Below are 15,249 nucleotides of genomic sequence, written 5' to 3' on the forward strand. Positions count from 1 at the left end.
ATTGCACCGTGAGGAGTCGAGGATCGAGGAGATAGGAGGCTTCCTGAGGAGTCATAAGCGAGGATACACAGGTGCATCCTACGCGGAACTGTTATGTTGACTAAACATGACGCACGTGTCAATTCTCCTCCCCCTTCACATCGGTCACAATCATTTTAATTTATACTTTACCTTTGCAGTTTATATAAACCACACATCTCAGATATTTCAACAGTATAGTCTATCTTTATTATTATTTATTATGAATTTATTAAATAACCAAACTTCAACAACATAAGGGCAGATCCTTTTAGCGCTGCTGATGACACTGTGGAGTGACGCTCGAGTGATCAAGTATTCCAATGGATATAAAAAAGCTTTTATTCGATTCCTCTGTCCTCCTTTCCTTTCCTCGCTTCCTTCCCTCACGTCCTACAGGGGGTGGAGTTGAGACGCAAGGAAAGGAAGCAAGGAAAGGAAACGAGGATGCACAAATAAGAAATGAGAAGCACCCATTGTCTATTACTTGTGGTGAACTCTATTTAAAAATTCATACTAGGAACTTTTTCTGCTATCTAGCAAAGAATATGACCCATTGATATTACATTGTGGGTGTTAATAGGCTTGGACTTGGTGATAGAAACCCAATGCACAGGACAATAGGGACACCACAATGTATTCGTTTGTTTAATTAACTAACTGTTATGAGTATGTGAGTATATAATATGCTGAGCTGAATTTTTTTAGGTTGCAAAATAGAAGTTGGTTAGTTAGCCTACATTTATTTAGGCTATAGTGTAGAAATTTTGCAAGTCATATTGCTTTTTTTTATTTTGTCTTTGAAAAGGCAGTTAAATATTTTGTTTTATAATATTAGAGAGGTAGTAAAGTGGCATTTCCCATTTTACTAAAGGAACAGTGGCAGGGTCCAGTTCGAACGGGAAACGAAAGCTTTTTCTTTCACCAGAATAGACCGATTCCCGTTCTCGAACAAACGTTAAACTTATTTGGTTCCCCATCCTTTTACGAGTGGTTAGAAACTAAGGGAGCCATGTGTTGTAGTCACATGTTCGATGGCATAATGGTTAACCAGGAAGAAAATACAATTATTTGGGTCTGCAATGCATAATGCTGAATCGCAAGTTAAGTCGGCAGAAATCTCTAATGCGGAAATGTGTGTATGCTATGATCATCATGCATTATTAGTCACTATACTGACCACAGTGCACACACGCGCGCGTGTTGTTTTCAGTGCCCGCGTTATAGCCTACTGGAGAGGCGCACACATATCCGATTATGTCCAGTTCATGATTAAAAACTACCCCCTGGATTCAGCTACACGGACTTCGCTCCTGATTTCCACGCGCAGTTTTTTGACCCAGATGAGTGGGCTGATATCTTCGAAGCTTCAGCAGCAAAGCAGGTCGTTACGACACTTAAATGTATTTCATGTCCTCCTCTACTACTACTACATCCCTTCTCTCTCTGTCTCTCTCTCTCTCTCTCTTTCCCACGAGTCCACTCATTGATTCAGAGGAGCAATCCCTCTGCTGGACAGCAGGAGCTCTGCACACACACTGCAGTGCTGATCAGCTGAGCTGCAGTGACTGTAGGAAACACTTTTATCACTGCTACTGCTTCTGCCACTCTAGACTGAATGCAGGCGGAGAGGGGGAATAGAGAGAGGAGAGAGAGGGTTGGAGAGAGCGCACAGGCCATGCCAAATAAAGCCATGGGGGCCTGGGCAGTGATGATCCTTTCTACACTATAAATACGCTGTTCTTCTGCCGGTTCGGGTTTGGTGCCTGGAGCTCTGGACCAGTGACTGCACCAGCCCGTCTCAGAAGATTCTCATCCGCACTCAGGCCTGTCACTATGCCACGGGTGGATGCTGACCTCAAACTGGACTTTAAAGATGTCCTTTTCAGACCAAAGAGGAGCAGTCTGAAGAGCAGGTCTGAGGTAAGAGCAACTGCTTGCTGTTTCTGTTAAAAAAAAAAAAAAAAAAATTGTGCCACTGGCTTTGTCTTGTTATACCTGAAAGATGCATTTAAACTGAGTACCAAGAGAGATGAGTCCATGTTTGGGCAAAGAATGAAACTGAAAATTAGGATGACCTTGATGAAGTTCATCTGTTTTTTTTTATGGGGCCGCTTCAACCAATAGCAGTTTATCAAGCTTGATCAGCAGACTGTGCTCCTGTATGTTGGCTTCCCTTGATTTTATGGTGTTGATGTGTCTTGAAACAAGTCCAGTTGTTTTCAGGGTCAACTGACCAGGCTAAGGGAACGCAACCTGAGAGCTAGTGCTTTCAAAACATGTTTGCATGCTTCAGGCCTATTTTTAAACAGATCCCACTGTCGTGTAACTCTTGGTCACACTATATAGGTCCACCCAACGACACATAACGATACCAAAATTATTGATTATCTTCATGGGTTGTATGCCTGTAATTTTTTCTTATTTCACAGACATTATTTTTGTTCCAGTTAAAGTGTAGCTTTCTTAGTTAAACAGCTGCTTTCAAAATCCACATGCTAATCTGTCATGTTTACAACATTGATCATCTACTGTTTCCTATGTGTGTCCTGATGAATTCAGAGGAGGTTTTCACTGCAGGATGACGTAAAGTGCCGGGGTGAGATCTCGCTGCGTCTGGCTAATCTGATGGCTGTCACTGTACGGACAGGAACAGTGGTGTGATGATATACATGCTCATTAAAATAGAAGAGCAGCTGAGGTCCTCTTTATAACCTGCAGTAATCTATCACTAAAACATCAACAATAAACAAGAGGATCCCAATCGTGTCCGTGAAATATCTCTTCAAACAGGAGAACGGGGAATTTGTTCCTCACAGCACAAATCAGTTCAGTAAATAGCAGCAGGATAATTATTCATAGGGCAGTGTAGTGTGACTGCAGCAGTTACTGGAAATCACCGAGAACTGATTCGGAGAACCTGAGTGTGTGTGTGAGTGAGAGAGATAGCTTCTGTACATATCAGTTTGCCATTTTTTTTCACAAACAGACAAGACTAATGATTCAGCTCAATTTCACTTAAGCCCACCACAGTCTCTCGGCTGGATGGATGATATTAATCAGAATTTGGTCATATTGTGATTATATACTACCATTAGCAAGTTTGGGGTTGGTAAGAAGAATTTTTTGTTTTTTAAATGGGCTTCTTGCACTCCTCAAGGCTTCACTTATTAGACCAAAATAAATTAGACAGTAAAAACAGTAATTATTACAATTTAAATAAACTTTTTCTATTTGAATATATTTTCAAATCTTTCGTATTGTGCAGAAAGTAAGTTGCACTTGACTATAACTCAAACAGGGTCAAAATTGCACTGAGGAACATTTTAATAATTATAATAATAAACAGGTAAGTTGCATCGGTGTATCACATTTTATTATTGCATTCAGAAATAATGTAAAATACCATCAATTAATAAATACCATAAAATACCAAAAACTTTTACAAACATTATAAACACCTAAACATCTTAGTTCCCCTGCGTCCCATCAAAAAAAAAAAAAATTCATTGGAATTGCAAAAAAAAAACACTAGTAATAACAATAACAGTGCATAGATGCATCTTGTCAATCAGAGTAGAACAAATCATTGGCATATACGCATGTTGATGACATACATGTAAATGTCAAGTAAACATATATACCTGATTGACATGGTAAGAAGTCAATTTTCCATTTTAATAATCGAATAAAATTGTATTTAATTTTGGTTAAGAATATCCATTGAACATTAACATTCATCTGAACGTGCAAACAAAGGTGAATCTGGGTGTATTATTACAGACAATTGTATCAAGCTATTTTAGAAACACAATTTTTGATGTTTTTCAACAAAAGAACAGATATAACAGCAGAATTCAAATAATAACTACAAATCTTCTGCTTTGTGGTTCTGCATATCAGAGGCTTAAAATACCACAGAAAAATGATAATACTTCACTGCTTGCCTCACTCTTGTCTTATGTAATATATCAATATGCTTCGTTTCAAATTTCAGACGGACACTCCTTATTTTATTCAGAGAAAGCACTACTGCACATTGAACACTGCATTTGACATCCACCAGATCTTAAGAATGACTCCAGCTCAGTTGTTACAGTTAGACGGGTCTAATATATTTCAGTTGTGAGTTCATGCTATGATGGGTTACAGGGACAGGATATAGGAACATTAGGCTCTTTAGACGGTCACATGTACTGTTTGTATGTTTGAAAAGTCATTTCCTCTTTATTTTTTGTTCTTGAAGGTTGACCTGCAGAGGACCTTCACATTCCGGAACTCAAAGCAGACCTACAATGGCATCCCGATTATCGCTGCTAACATGGACACCACCGGCACTTTTGAGATGGCACAGGTGCTCAGCAAGGTGAGTGTGACTTTAAACAAAGCTCACGAACTGAAGAAACACAGCACCTGCGTCTGAAACATACATAACCCAGGAAAAGTCTTGTTTTACTATGTTTTATCTCTGTGATTATCACTGAAACATAATCAGCTGTGTCCTGTTTCCATGCACTGGGTTCAAGAGGCTCTTATATTTCTGTCTGTCTCGGAGACAGACACTTTGCTGGTCTCTCAGACATCTCTCTGGTCTGTCTTTCAGCACACTCTCTTCACAGCCATCCAGAAGCACTACTCCCTGGAGGAGTGGAAGACTTTTGCTGCCAGTCATCCAGAGTGCCTTGAGGTGAATGGAAAAAAAAAAAAATGTTTTTCTTGCCTCTCTTAATCAAAAGCAGTTTAATTAAAAGGTTTAGTCTATCAACTGCCTAACAATCACATTGATATAGCTCGTTTTACAATACAGATTATTTCAAAGCAGCTTTACAGTGATAATAGGAAATGAATGCAACAAAGATTGTCTCAAGCTGTAGTCATTGTCTAGTTTAAATAATTTTTTTATTGATTCATTTCCATTGAAAAAAATCATTAGTTGTTAACTCGACACTGTTTTCAACTGAAAACAGGAAACTTTTAATGGTCTCAAAGTGGTGGTTTTTGAAAGCGATAACATTATCATCTCCGTGTAAACGTCAAAAACTTGAATCTGTGAAAACGGCGACAGCATACATGTGTATTAAGTGTTTATTCTATAGGCATGCGCGTTTTGAATCCGAATGTGAGCAGGCGAATAGTCTTTCTTTACTAAGCGACATTGCGTTATACAGCGTTTTTAGTCGTTTCCGCTGATCCGTGTGAACAGAAATCAATTTGATAATGTTTTTATCTGTACAGAGGAAAAATGTCTGTCGTGAAAAAAAAACCCCAACAACTATTATCATGTCGACAAAACACTAAGAACCAAGAACACCATAGAAAAGGCCTGGCATCCCCCAGCTATTATACTCAGATCATAGTAATGCCAAATACTAAAATACCCAAGCAACCACACTGTAAAAAAATATTTTCAAGATTTGTTATCACAACATATTTTCTTTTGTCAAATCAACTTTATAATAATTTATTTAGTTGAGATAACTTATTATTTTGAGTTTCTGATGGTTAAATTAATCTCCTTCATTGTATTAACTCACTTTTTCCAGTTCAATCAACTTCAAATTTTAAGGCAACCCAGGTTACTTACTTTTTTAAGTTAAACCAACAATATTTTTTACAGTGTAGTAATCACAACATTTTTTTCTTTTGTCAAATCAACTTAAATAATTTATTTAGTTCAGATAACATATAATTTTGAGTTTCTGATGATTAAATCATTCTCCTTCATATATTAACTCACTTTTTCCAGTTCAATGAACTTAAGGTTACTTACTTTTTTAAGTTAAACCAACAATATTTTTTTACAGTGTAGCCACCACAATTAGGCAACTTCTTGCAACAGATGTGTAAAGTCCAGGGGTCAGAAAGTAAAAGTTCTGCAATATGTTTATTCCACCCATGAACTCAGCCAGCTGATTTCACTAATTTGGTCTATCTCCTGGTCCTGGATGAAGAAGCGTGCTAATTGGCAAATCCAGGTCATTAGAATGAAATACTGAGGAGGACTTTTACTTTCTAAACCTGACTTTACACCTGACACAGAAAACATTAGAAACCATAACAAGACATATTCTTTCATACTTCAAAACGGTCAATAATAACCTCAACAAACTAACACAATGGACGCTTATTCTAAAAAAAAAAGAGATATGTCGTCAGAATTGTGAGATATCGCAATCATCATTTTTTAAACACATGTAACTTGGCACATTTAGCTTTCTAGACGGAAACTTTCTTATTTCTCCACAAAGTTCCTGCTGTGAATCAATGAAACCTGTAAGGGGTCATCAGATGCCCATTTTCCACAAGTTGGTGTGATTCTTTATGGTCTTCATGTAAAGTTTGTTACATACTTTGGTTACAATTCATCAATAATTGTGTTTTACCCTTTTGTAAATGATAATGAGCAACTGCTTACCCCAACCCTCTCTTCCGTGGGCTATGTAGACACAAAACACTTAAAGTGCTGCCTTGGCAGACAGTATACAAATGGCTGAGGGCGGAAATATGCTAATACGGGACAGTTCGTCAGTAGTCGTTGGCGGAGCATGAGCAATATGACATCATATTGCTCAGAAAATCCAAACGGTTTGATTATTGTTTAGGCTTTTTGAGGATGGTGGTTGTGTCCACACACTGCAAAGACATTTATATGCAAACGGAATATAAAAGTGAATTTTGCATTCGATGACCCCTTTAAGCATGTCTACCATCTCGTCCTCAGCATATCGCGGCCAGCTCAGGCAGTGGCGTGGCGGATCTGGAAAAACTGTCCAGCATCCTGGAGGCCATTCCTCTCATCCAGTACATCTGCCTGGACGTGGCCAATGGCTACTCAGAACACTTTGTGGAGTTTGTCAAAAAAGTTCGGGAAAAGTTTCCTAAGCACACCATCATGGTGAGATTTTTGCCCAAGCATCAAATAAGTATAGGCTACCTAATTGTGTTTGTTGAACAACAAATGCCATGTAACAAAAGGATCTTGATCACTTAGGCAGGAAATGTGGTGACAGGAGAGATGGTGGAGGAACTCATTCTGTCTGGAGCTGATATCATTAAAGTGGGCATTGGGCCAGGTAATCATCCTTCATATTAAATAGCATTCCTTACAGTATCTGAAGCATGTTAATGATGTTTGAAAACACTGTGATCTTTAGGTTCTGTGTGCACCACACGCATTAAGACCGGTGTGGGTTATCCTCAACTGAGTGCTGTTATTGAGTGTGCTGACTCGGCCCATGGACTGAAAGGACACATAATATCTGTGAGTCTCTTTAAATGAAATGGTTTTCATGGTTAGCATTACACCATCCTTTAATACAAGGCGTAGATTGAGATGGTCCTCACTACAGAACACGAAGTCCAGGGGGGAGGAGTTGGATCCAGATCTAACTCCTCCCACTTTACGTATACCTAAACCTACCCATCTCCGCCCCTCTGATCCCTAACCCCACCCCTAATCCTACCCATCTCCACCCCCTGATCCATAACCCCACCTCTAATCCTACCCATCTCCATCCCTTAGATCTGGACCCAACTCCGCCCCCTGGATCTTGTGTACTGCAAAGAGATGCTACTGGAAAGATTGGCAGTTGGGAACCCATTTACTAGTGACATCACATTACCACAAGAGGGCAGCATCCTCAATTCTATTCCAGTGTTTCCCTTACCTTATCAGTTTTATTTGTCCCAGAAAATCAGAAAGGCTGATTAACACCAAAACAGACATGTCGTGCGACGATTATTCTTTTAGACCAACCCGGAAGTTGGCATCACCCTGGTTTCCAGGACAAAAACTAATAATAATAAGAAAAAAACTAATAATAAAAACTAATAATAAGCTAATATTCCATGCAAATGAACACAACTTTTATGAATTTTGAAGCCTAAATAAAATTGGCAGAAGTAAAAAGCTAAACATATAAGCGAACTAGACTATGGTCACATGACTTCAACATCACCATCTCTTTCAGTCTTTAAGGCTGTAAAAGCAGGGGTATTGATATATTTTATGTTATAGAACTAAATTGTGAAAGAATCTTGATATTGTGTTAACCACAGATATTATTTTAGACATTTAACCAAAAACCCATTTAAAAACGCATTGACTTTGATGATGAACCTTAAATGTTAAATGCTAACTCGTTTTCGAGTTTTGGCATTGTAAAAATACGGTATCCCTGCAGCATGCTATTATAATTGTTTTGATTTTAAACAAAAACACATTTTATGTAGTTTCTTTTCTTCCTTTAATGAGACACACAAGCTTGTTTTAACAGTTCTAGTTGCAATCATGGAGAAACTACTGGTGAATATATTTATAAATAAAATCCAGTTAAATTGCAATTTCTGTTTTATAGGTTTGACACGGTAACATCAAAATTAATTCTAAGTAGCCCAAAACAACTTTGGATTCAAATAAAATATTTTATCAGCTCATGCATTTTTGGAAACTGAATAACTGCGACTAGACCTTTGCGTTGCTAATGCCACACTGTACCATTAGAGCTAAAGAAGACCTTAGTCGGGGTAGCGCCATATTGAAGTGATGAAGTGATCTATGACCTTTGTACAGTGTATACCATTGTAAAGCCTGTAAGTCTATCCCTCAAACCTTTCATCTGCATTAAATTCAATATGGCGTCGGTCTAACCAGACTAAGGTCTATACGAATGCTTTTCAACTGTGCTGTACTTATATGACCATAGAGGCAGCAGTTTGTAAAGCTTTCTTTTTTTGCTCTAGGATGGAGGCTGCAGTTGCCCCGGGGATGTTGCCAAAGCTTTTGGTGAGCAGTGATGAGTGGTTTCATGTGTCAACACCAAACAATAAAAGCACCATTTTACTGTTTTGTACTATTATATCTATTGTTGTCCTACTAAGGCCCATTCACACCATGGAAGATAATAGTAGTAATCATTCTAAAGATTGGCATTTGACACTACAACTATAACGATAACCACACAGAGGAACAATATCGTTGGAATCAATTTCACAATAACTTTTTTCTCCCCAGCTAATTATTGATAAAAACATTGATAGCCAATCAGAATCCATCTTGCTTTAGGGAGCTCAGGAATTTAAAGCAGGAAACGACATAATGTTATTGTGCGTTGTGTGGGTGCTAATATTATTGTTCTAGTTATCATTATTGGTATTGTGGTGTGGTCGGGCCTTTAATCTATCTAATAATACATTTTCATTAGGCGCGGGGGCAGATTTTGTCATGCTGGGAGGAATGTTAGCAGGACACGATCAATGTGCTGGTGAAATCATTGAGAAAGACGGCAAGAAGTTCAAGATGTTCTATGGGATGAGCTCGGACACAGCCATGAAGAAGTACGTCGGAGGGGTAGCAGAGTACAGGTGAGGATGTTTTTTTTTACATTATTTAGGGCATATTTAAGCCAATTCATTTTGGGGTTTAAGTGCATTTGTTAAAGGGGTCATGAACTGGCTTTTTAAATTTTATGATTTTGTTGTCTGAGGTCAACTTATGACGTTCGCCTGGTTTTTACATTAACAAAAACATCAAAATGAATAAGTAATAGGCTATTTTCTATAGCCTACTTTTGAACTTAGCTCAAAAACGCTCGGTTTTTATGGGCATCTCGCACTGAAGACTTGGAAGTAAACGCCCACTGCTGTCTGTGGATAACAGTTTTGCATATTATAATGAGTTTCGACTCACCCGTCGATGCACGTGGGGGAAATTGTTTTGAAAACGTCCAATGTTGTAAAATGGCAACCGGAATGATTCGCCCATACATGTTTGACCCAGAGTCCGTGTGTTGCACCATTCCTGTCGAATCCAATATAGACGGCACAGCACCGTTCTTTACTCTTAATCGGTCTGCAAATCCAGTCTTGTTTACAAAACAATCCTCAGTGAAATGAAAGCGAACAAACGGATAATGTTTTACCCTCATCAGCTGGAACGTCATTAAAAATAAAGTTCATCCATGCAGTCCTTTTGGAATCCAGAGGAAGCATATGCTGAGACTGTCTTCTTCCACAACCAGGCACTGCACAATATTTTTTATTGCTCGGTAGCTCGCTCCGGTTTGTCATCACGAGGTAGGCATCTATGTTCTTTAGCTATGCGTGTAATGCACAAATCGGTGGGCGGGGCTAAACCGGCCGTGTTGAACTTCTTCTGCGGGGGTGGTGTTTTATCCTCTTTGACATCATAGTTTCCCACTTTGAAAAACGAGTCGTTTGCTGAGCCTGGTGTCAATAAAAGCTTTTATTGGAGTTCTGAAACTTACAGGATATTCTTATAATATGATGACCTCTTAGATGTCAAAAGCTCAAGGAAAATTTGATTTCTCAGTTCATCACCCCTTTGAAGGAAGTGTGGCACCAGAGCTACATAAATAACTGATATTGCAGGTCATCTTATGTGTACATCTGTTTATGTGATTTCAAGGGCATCAGAGGGCAGGACAGTCCAGGTGCCCTACAAAGGTGACGTCGAAAACACCATCAGGGACATCATGGGTGGTTTGCGGTCCACATGCACATATGTAGGAGCTGCCAAACTCAAAGAACTGAGCCGCAGGACAACCTTCATCAGAGTCACACAGCAGTCCAGCCAAATGTTCACCTAGTCCCACAGGCTTAACAAACATGCACTCACAAATATAGATTCACTATTACTAGGTAAGGAATAGTTGCAAATTCTATCATTTAGAATTGTGGGTGAAATGAGCAGAATAATTCTACCATAAAGAGGAGAGGAAAGACATTCATGAACATATTTTCTTGTCTTCCAGTTTTCTTTGCTCAATAGATACTCAGGAACCTTGATGTATACAATTTCTTTGGAAAACCAATGTTGTATCATGGCTCAATTTTGTTCATTTACAACCTTTCAGTTTTTTAAAGTTTGCAATGGGGTTGCATCTGTATGAGAGGGTGATTAAGGAAACATCTAATAAGTCTCTTGGCAGGAAAATACTAGTGATATGATTCATTCAAACCCATCCTCTCCAGTATAGCAACTGAAAGAAATGCATGCTATTGAAGAATTTACACCAGCAGAGAATCTTCTCTGCCACTTTATGCTCGCTCCTGCGTGTTGTGCTCTAAGTTTGAGTTGATTTGTGCAGAGATTGGTGCATTGTGTGCTGTTGTGAACTATTTCTGCTGGCCTGCTTCCTTTGTGATTGTACAATGGGTGTGGTGGGATGTCATATCAGACCAGAGGAATGTGAAACCTCCTGCACCTCATTTCTTCAACATGCCTTGTGCAGTTTAGATGAGGGAGCAAATACAGGATTAAAATGCGTTATGACTGAGTAAAACATTGCATATGGATGAATAAACATCTGAATGAAAACTGTGAACATCTGAATGAAATCTGAATAAATACCTTTCCATTTTTGGCTGACTGTACATACTTACGTTATCGTCATGCTTCCGTAAAAAAAAAAATATATATATATATATATAGAAAATTACCCCATCATGGGATCATTTTATGTATTTAGTTTTAATTACTTTTGAAAAATAATAATTAACCAGTTTAAGGTACAGTATGTAATCTTTGGACCTTTAGCGGTTAAAAAACAAAACTGCATGTATTTTTAGGAAGAGCATTGCTGTGGTTGTGCTTCGGCCCTGCGTAATTGTGTGGATGAATATGGTTCTTTGTCCTATTGCTCATAAAACTGACACACTTACTACAGGGCCAGAAATAACCAGTGTAGATGGACTGACTATAGCTGAAGACGTTACTGTAGCTTTACCCATTAATAGACAAGGTACTTCCTTGAAAATAAATTCCAACACACACAGCGCTAAAACCATAATAATATGACCCTTCACAATTAACTCTGTTAGAGAGCTATATATGGCAGGTTACGAGTTCAGTAAAATACCGTACTCACCTATTGAGTTATAAAAACACAATCTCCAAATCACAAACCATGATAGCAGAAGTATTTTCACCATTAATTTTCCCAATAGTGATTTTTAAAACGTTTTTGTAAAGAGTCATAAGCCATTAACCAAATTAACTTGAAATGAGGTGATTCACAACAATCACATTTGATTTTAAAGCCATAAAAAAGACGAAGGTTCAAGACTGTATTTGACGACTTTAATAAGGGAAACTGCAATCCCCTGACAATTCCAAATAGAAAAAGTACATTTTAAATGCCCGGATGATGCACTTAACCCATTCAGACCCTGTGTCAATTACAATGGTCATCACATGTCAGTCCCCTTTTTTAACTTCTGGAGCATTTCACCTAGTTTAGAGCCTGCAGTCCATGAGATTGGACATTTTTCATCCAATCAAATGCCAGTAAAGCTCTGCATGTAGTAATTATAGATAAAAAAAATAAAAATAAAAACCTCTACATTGAAGAGAAGCATGGCAGTACTTCACTCCAAGCACAGAAGCAAGCAACATTTTCTAAGGTGTATTTACATTTTGTATATATTTTTGCCAGTATTTCATAGTTTGTATGTAAAATAGAAAGATTGAACTTATTAATTAAAGTTAAAAATCGACTGTAGAATTGCACGTTTTAAATCAGGATTTTTTTTCAATGTGTCTGTCCATTAGAATAGACAGTAGGTTTGAAAGCCTGTTACTGAATCAGTCACATTTTCAGTGATGCTGATTGAAATTTCTTTTATAAAAAAAAATATATCACAGTACCGATACATTTTTTTAACTTTTTCATGTGCAGAATATACAGTTCTGAAGTGCTTGAACATATAGCTGATGAAAATATCTCAGATGTTGACTTTTTCTAGAGCTGATATATTGAGATATATATAGAAAAAAACAAGTTTCTGCATCATTAGGTCTATGAAAGCGCTATGTAAATGCAGTCCATTTACCATTTATGCCATTATAAATATCTCAATATCTCAGCTCTGGAAGGGTCTAGAGCCTCTATTTTTGCACTCAGGTCTAAGTCTCATGGCCCTCTATCAGAATCCAGAGTTTCAAGAAGATTGGAGAAACTTTTTTTTTCGCACCAAAAAAAACACGACAGGGGTACCACTGTCGGTTTTTTTCGGGTCGAAATTTGAGTTGCTCTGATCTTCTTGAAACTCTGGATTCTGATAGAGGGCCATGAGACTTAGACCTGAGTGCAAAAATGGAGGCTCTAGATCCTTCCAGAGCTGAGATATTGACATCCCACGTAGTATTTATGCCATTATAAATATCTCAATATCTCAGCTCTGGAAGGGTCTAGAGCCTCTATTTTTGCACTCAGGTCTAAGTCTCATGGCCCTCTATCAGAATCCAGAGTTTCAAGAAGATCAGAGCAGTGGTACCCCTGTCGTGTTTTTTTTGGTGCGAAAAAAAAAGTTTCTCCAATCTTCTTGAAACTCTGGATTCTGATAGAGGGCCATGAGACTTAGACCTGAGTGCAAAAATAGAGGCTCTAGAAAAACGACAGAGAGGATTGAACCACCAACCTTTCGGTTTGTAGACAACCCACATGAACCACTGAGCCACTGCCACCCCTAAATGCTACGTGGGATGTCAATATCTCAGCTCTGGAAGGGTCTAGAGCCTCCATTTTTGCACTCAGGTCTAAGTTTTAGGGCCCTCTATCAGAATCCAGAGTTTCAAGAAGATCAGAGCAACTCAAATTTCGACCCGAAAAAAAAAAAACGACAGTGGTACCCCTGTCGTTTTTTTTTTTTTGATGTGAAAAAATATGTTTCTCCAATCTTCTTGAAACTCCGGATTCTGATAGAGGGCCATGAGACTTAGACCTGAGTGCAAAAATGGACGCTTTAGACCCTTCCAGAGCTGAGATATTGAGATATTTATAATGGCATAAATGCTACGTGGGATGTCAATATCTCAGCTCTGGAAGGGTCTAAAGCCTCCATTTTTGCAGTCGGGTCTAAGTCTCATGGCCCTCTTTCAGAATCCAGAGTTTTGGGAAGATTGGAGAAACTTAATTTTTCGCCCGAAAAAAAAAACAAAAACGAAAGGGGTACCACTGTCGTTTTTTTTTTTTCGGGTCGAATTTTTGAGTTTCGATATCTCAGCTCTGGAAGGGTCTAGAGCCTCCATTTTTGCACTCAGGTCTAAGTCTCATGGCCCTCTATCAGAATCCAGAGTTTTGGGAAGATTGGAGAAACTTAATTTTTCGCCTGAAAAAAAAAACGAAAGGGGTACCACTGTCGTTTTTTTTTTCGGGTCGAATTTTTGAGTTTCGATATCTCAGCTCTGGAAAGGTCTAGAGCCTCCATTTTTGCACTCAGGTCTAAGTCTCATGGCCCTCTATCAGAATCCAGAGTTTTGAGAAGATTGGAGAAACTTAATTTTTCGCCCAAGAAAAAAAAACGTAAGGGGTACCACTGTCGTTTTTTTTTTCGGGTCGAATTTTTGAGTTTCGATATCTCAGCTCTGGAAGGGTCTAGAGCCTCCATTTTTGCACTCAGGTCTAAGTCTCATGGCCCTCTATCAGAATCCAAAGTTTTGGGAAGATTGGAGAAACTTAATTTTTCGCCCGAAAAAAAAAAACCGAAAGGGGTACCACTGTCGTTTTTTTTTTCGGGTCGAATTTTTGAGTTTCGATATCTCAGCTCTGGAAGGGTCTAGAGCCTCAATTTTTGCACTCAGGTCTAAGTCTCATGGCCCTCTATCAGAATCCAGAGTTTTGAGAAGATTGGAGAAACTTAATTTTTCGCCCGAAAAAAAAAAACGTAAGGGGTACCACTGTCGTTTTTTTTTCGGGTCGAATTTTTGAGTTTCGATATCTCAGCTCTGGAAGGGTCTAGAGCCTCCATTTTTGCACTCAGGTCTAAGTCTCATGGCCCTCTATCAGAATCCAGAGTTTTGGGAAGATTGGAGAAACTTAATTTTTCGCCCGAAAAAAAAAACCGAAAGGGGTACCACTGTCGTTTTTTTTTTTTCGGGTCGAATTTTTGAGTTTCGATATCTCAGCTCTGGAAGGGTCTAGAGCCTCAATTTTTGCACTCAGGTCTAAGTCTCATGGCCCTCTATCAGAATCCAGAGTTTTGAGAAGATTGGAGAAACTTAATTTTTCGCCCGAAAAAAAAAACGTAAGGGGTACCACTGTCGTTTTTTTTTCGTGCCGAATTTTTGAGTTTCGATATCTCAGCTCTGGAAGGGGCTAGAGCCTCCATTTTTGCACTCAGGTCAAAGTCTCGTGGCCCTCTATCATAATCCAGAGTTTTGAGAAGATTGGAGAAACTTAATTTTTCGCCCGAAAATGAAAAAAAAACGAA

At 38.6% G+C, this 15,249-nt stretch overlaps 1 protein-coding gene across 5 annotated transcripts; it reads left to right on the plus strand.

Moving 5' to 3' along the window:
- The first annotated feature begins 1,642 nt into the window (after positions 1–1,642).
- On the plus strand, positions 1,643–11,412 carry gmpr (guanosine monophosphate reductase). Of its 5 annotated transcripts, none has more exons than XR_016147458.1 (10): positions 1,643–1,941; positions 4,265–4,384; positions 4,622–4,705; positions 6,740–6,913; positions 7,010–7,091; positions 7,173–7,279; positions 7,541–7,649; positions 8,761–8,803; positions 9,222–9,381; positions 10,445–10,582. XR_016147458.1 is itself a non-coding variant. In XM_039680993.2 (10 exons), exons 1-10 carry the CDS (start codon positions 1,855–1,857, stop codon positions 10,623–10,625), a joined length of 1,104 nt encoding a protein of 367 aa, XP_039536927.2. In that variant the 5' UTR covers positions 1,643–1,854; the 3' UTR covers positions 10,626–11,412. The 5 variants fall into 5 exon arrangements, 4 of the variants coding, with proteins under 4 accessions (XP_039536927.2, XP_039536928.1, XP_088979435.1 ...); XM_039680993.2 differs by having other exon boundaries at positions 7,541–7,606; positions 10,445–11,412; XM_089123308.1 differs by lacking the exon at positions 1,643–1,941 and adding an exon at positions 3,006–3,130 and having other exon boundaries at positions 7,541–7,606; positions 10,445–11,412.
- Positions 11,413–15,249: the final 3,837 nt, after the last annotated feature.

This window comes from Pimephales promelas, chromosome 18 (genome assembly GCF_988280905.1).
Source record: "Pimephales promelas chromosome 18, fPimPro1.hap1.1, whole genome shotgun sequence".
NCBI classification, from domain to species: Eukaryota; Metazoa; Chordata; class Actinopteri; order Cypriniformes; family Leuciscidae; genus Pimephales; species Pimephales promelas.